The sequence below is a fragment of the Elephantulus edwardii genome, unplaced genomic scaffold (genome assembly GCF_000299155.1).
Source record: "Elephantulus edwardii isolate Elephantulus edwardi_28Jun2011 unplaced genomic scaffold, EleEdw1.0 scaffold00348, whole genome shotgun sequence".
Lineage (NCBI taxonomy): Eukaryota > Metazoa > Chordata > Mammalia > Macroscelidea > Macroscelididae > Elephantulus > Elephantulus edwardii.
Window position 1 is genome coordinate 216,894 of NW_006400098.1, and position 4,695 is coordinate 221,588.

The 4,695-nt window shown below is 40.8% G+C and overlaps 1 protein-coding gene across 1 annotated transcript in view; it reads left to right on the forward strand.

Moving 5' to 3' along the window:
• The first annotated feature begins 1,729 nt into the window (after positions 1 to 1,729).
• Positions 1,730 to 4,695, forward strand: part of LOC102870788 (bile salt sulfotransferase-like) — a 28,611-nt gene continuing 25,645 nt past the window's right edge. The window contains exon 1 of the mRNA XM_006901842.1: positions 1,730 to 1,865. Within this exon, the coding sequence (XP_006901904.1) occupies positions 1,730 to 1,865 (136 nt within the window). The remainder of the gene's footprint in view (positions 1,866 to 4,695) is intronic.

Consider the following 4,695-nt stretch of genomic DNA (forward strand, 5'->3'; position numbering starts at 1 on the left):
AATTGTTACTGGAAATACAGAAGCTCTTCTTTCTCCAATCAGATAAATCATCTTGCTTTGCCTGTTACAAGGAAGGACCTAGCCATAGCTGTTGAAGGCTTCTTAAAAGTAGTTACTCCCAACAGCGAGTATCATTAAATAACAGGGACATCATGCTGGGTAGAGTGGAGGGACAACGCAGGAGAGGAAGACCCACAATGAGATGGATTGATTCAGTGACTGGGATAATTGGGATGGGTGTGTCAGAGGCAATGCGATTGGCACAGGATAGAGCACGGTTTAGGGCTGTTGTACATAGGGTCGCTATGAGTCGCAAACAACTCAATGGCACATAACAACAACAACAACAATATATTTCATTACAAGAACCCAGTTTGTCTATTTCATTAGAAAGTTCTAAAACTTGTTCACTTAATTTCTCATAAGGATTATCATCTTGGATTACATTGCTCATTTCCTCTGGAGATGGAAGTAGAGGAAATTCATCTTCCTTTGCAGCAAATTCACTATCACTCTCTTCTGAAGAGGTTTTTTTCTTCTAATTTTCCAGACATCTCCTCTTCAGATTGTAATGGTTTTAAAGTTAATGGGATCAAATCACATAATGACCAAACCGAAACAAAAATCCTATCTTCCTTTTGATAAGCTCTTTCTCAAGGTGACAAAGTCTGTTTCTTGTCTTCAGATTTAACCTGCTTTAATGTAATAACACTTAATTCAGATTCACGCAAAGATTCAGCCATCTTTCTTTGCAAATTTTTTGGATGATGAGTACAAGCCTGCACAGGCATTTTTACTATTCTTTTCAAAGCTCTTACTGGCCAAAAATTAATAGGAGTCTCTTCTCTTTTTTGATGTGCTCTTCATAAATCTTATGCAAGATTCTGCCAAGTTTTTAAATTTAACTGTGCTTTATTTACTGATTTAAACCAGTAGCAGTGTTTTTGCACATACAACTGCAAAAAAATGACCTTTCTCTTACTTTTACCTCTGAGCTCTTAAGTAATTCTTTAAGTAATGTAGTATACCGAGCTTCAGAGGATGGGATGTTTCCGGTGGCTCCTTTTTTTCCCCACTTCTACCTCTGAGTTTTTAATCTGTTTACTTCACAGTGTGGGAAAAGTACTCCAAAATTTTCTTCTAATTTTCCTCCTGAATTTCTCCTTCAAGAGGTGAAGAAAAAACTCATTTTTATGAAGTTTGTAAAGGTCATATATGGTCTTATCGCGTGGTCCTTGCTATTTTTACAGTTGGTGTCAGGAGTAGTGGTGGTGGGGAGGTATGTTTGACCTCATGGAATTGGTTTTGTGTTATTGACGCTGTGGAGGGGGGCAGTTCCCCTCTGTGAAGTTGATAAAGGTCAGATATGGTGCTCCCCCCATGGCCCTTGATCATTTTACAGCACAGAAGCTGCCTACAGCTATTTGATCATTAGTATTTCCTTGCTGCCTTTCTTGTTTATTCACTTTCTTGGCTATTCATTACCTCTACAATCAACCCCAGAGACCTAGAAAGTCCTCTCTTAGCTAATTATTATTTAAACTGAAGTGATGCTACTACGTGTATAACTTGGATCTTGATCACTGAAACTGACCATTTTCTGAACTCATTTCTCTGTTCCTTCACATCAATTTTGCTAAGAATTCCTCTCTCAATCTCAGCAAACAGAATATAAGGTGAAGAAGATTGTGCTGAGCAGAGCAAGCTTGGAAACGACTCTTTTTTTATGATGGATACAAATTTTTTAATGATTGAAGGTATCCCTTTTCCTGGGAAGACATACAATAGAGATGACATTATATCTATCAGAGATGAATTTGTGGTGAAGGATGAAGATACCATTGTACTTTCTTACCCAAAGTCAGGTAAGGAGGCAGGATCTGATGAGGAGGGAAGTTGCAGAAGGAAGTTATTCATTGAGTGACTTCTCTGTTTGGTGACTGTTGTTTTATTGGATTCTATAGTTGGAGAGAGAAAGATTAAGACAGGCAGTTATTACTTAAAGAAGCGTGACTGTGTAACATAGCAGAAGTGAAGAAGTCCCTCTTACATGAGAAAGAGAATCCTGGGATAGACATTGGTGATCATGTCAGGACTAGTTAAAGGAACTAGTTAAGAAGCAGCATTAAAAAAAGGTGCATCTATTTTGTGGTGGTAAGAATGAAACTGGACGTTTTAGATGAAGAAATAACAGAGAAGTAGGAGGAGTTATATGTGTGAAAAGCTAGAATTGAAAGACACTGAAGCATTGCCAAGGATCTGAAAAGACATGGTATTGTTTCATGGCATTCAGGGACAGCTTAATTGAAAGAGGAGCTGAGCAACCTTACGTGTGGAAACAGTAAATCATGCTAAGGAATTACAGAAGTATCTCAAAGGTAATGGATAGAACTGGTAAGAAGTTGTGTTGTCATTTCTAAGGCACACAGTTCAAATCCACTAGCTGCTCCACAAGAGAAAGATGGGCCATCGGCTCCTGTGTAGTAAACTGTGTAGTAAACTGCTTTTGAAAACCCACTGAGGGCCAGCTACAGGTCAGTTCTCACTCAATGATACACGGCAAGAACAAAATAAAGACGTGACAAGATGATAGCTTTTAAAGATCACTAGAACTCGTCCGTCACATGGGGTTGTAGCGTAACTGTTAGGTGCTATATAGTCACCTATGGCTTGTACCCACCATGAACCTTTCCCTCTCCTGCATCAGACTCACAACCTCCGCCTTAATTGTTATAAGCTGAAGGCAGCTTGACAGGAACCAACAAGAACAAAGGATGTGTCTTTAGGAGAGTGTCTTGGCTAATGGAGTAGGGAAAAGACCTGGATATCTATTTCCAGAAATCAAATGATGACAACTCAATGGATCACACAGGTTTAACCCTCATCCAGTCACTGGACTCATGCACGATGGGACGGTATATTGCTTTCCTGTATTTGGAATCGCCATGAGTTGTTGGCAGATAACAACAGCAGCAGAACCTCTCCAGCGTGTAGAGAATCTGTGTGTACCGTGTAAGACAAGTAGTGAGAGGAAGACGATCAATAGGTAAATGAAGGCTGGTTCAACTAGTCAGAAGGTCAAGGACTGCAGATTTCACTATGGATTGAAGCTCAACATGAAGAAAACAAAGATTCCCACCCCCGGGCCAATTAACAGCATCATGATAGATGGTGAAGAGGCTGAGACTGTTCACAGCTTCAGTTTGCTTGGCTCTACAATCAACACTCTTGGTATCAGCAGTCAGGAAATTAAAAGACATGTTGTGATGGGAAAGTCTGCTGTCAGAGACCTCTCTAGTTGTACTAAAGAACAACTATGCCAGTGTGGAGACTAAGGTGCTCCTGATTCAAGCCATGGTCTTTGCAATTACATGCTATGCATCAGAGAGCTGGACAATGAGTAGGCATGATAGAAAGAGAGTTGATGCCTTTTAGGTGTGGTGCTGGAGAAGAATACCGAATGTAATATGGACTGCCAGGAGAATAAACAAGTTTATCCTGGAAAGGGTGAAGCCAGGTTGCTCCTTGGGGGCCAAGATTCTGAAGTTTCTTCTGACATACTTTGAACATGTTGCAAGACGGGACCAGTCCTTGGAGAGGGATGTCATGTTTGGGAGGGTGGAGGGACAGAGCAGGAGAGGAAGACCCTCGATGAGATGGACTGATTCAGTGACTGGGGTCATGGTGGTATGTGTGTCAGAGACAGTGAGATTAGCGTAGGATAGAGCAGGGTTTAGGGCTGTTGTACAGAGGGTCGCTATGAGTGGCAGGCGACTCAACGGCACATAACAACAACATCTTTCAGGAATCCCCAGGTAGTGCATATGGTCAGTACTGGATTACAAATCAAAAGTTTGGTAGTTTGAACTCTGTGAAAAGGGGATCTTCTATCTCATTTCACATACAAGCCCACGTTTAATTTAGTAAGACAAAACGCACATGTTTGAATTTTGTGATGTCAAAATAATACTTACTTCCTTATCTTCTGTATGTTCTTTACACCGCACACAGAAAGTCCCTGGTCGGCATAGCCATCTTCCGCTCAAATATTAACCTAAATGTTGGAGGTTTGAATCCATTCACAGTACTGCTCACGAAAGGCCTAAAAAAGAAATATTTTTTTTCTAAAACAGAGAAAGGCTTGGATGCCTTACTTTTATGAATATTATGTCCAAGAGAACCCTGTGACTCTCTTCTACTGCGTAACGTGCGAGGCTCTCATGAGTCAGAATCCGTTTGACAGTCAAGAAATGAGTATTCAGATCTCTAAAGCTCTTGCAGATAGGAGATGCCCTCTTTCAGTAGACTCATAACGAATTTCTCTCTGCTTCTCCCCTTCAAATAATAGTGATAAAATAGAAAGCCAACTTCTGACCACTAGGGCATAGTTTGAACTCAAGGACATTGCCTTACACGACAGATTGCAAAATTAGGGAAAATCATAAAAAAGGCAACAACTTTCAGAGGGCGGTCCAAATCAGGTTGCGCAATCAGAAGATTAATGACCGAAGGCACCAAGGAGAGAATATTTGTGAGTCATATTCTCTTCTCTACTCTATGAGGAGAATTGTGGCATCAGGATTGGTGGAAGATCTATTATCAATCTGCGTTATGCAGATGACACAACCCTGCTTGCTGAAACTGAGGAGGACCTCATGCACTTGCTGCGCAGGGTCAAGGACTGCAGCCTTCAGT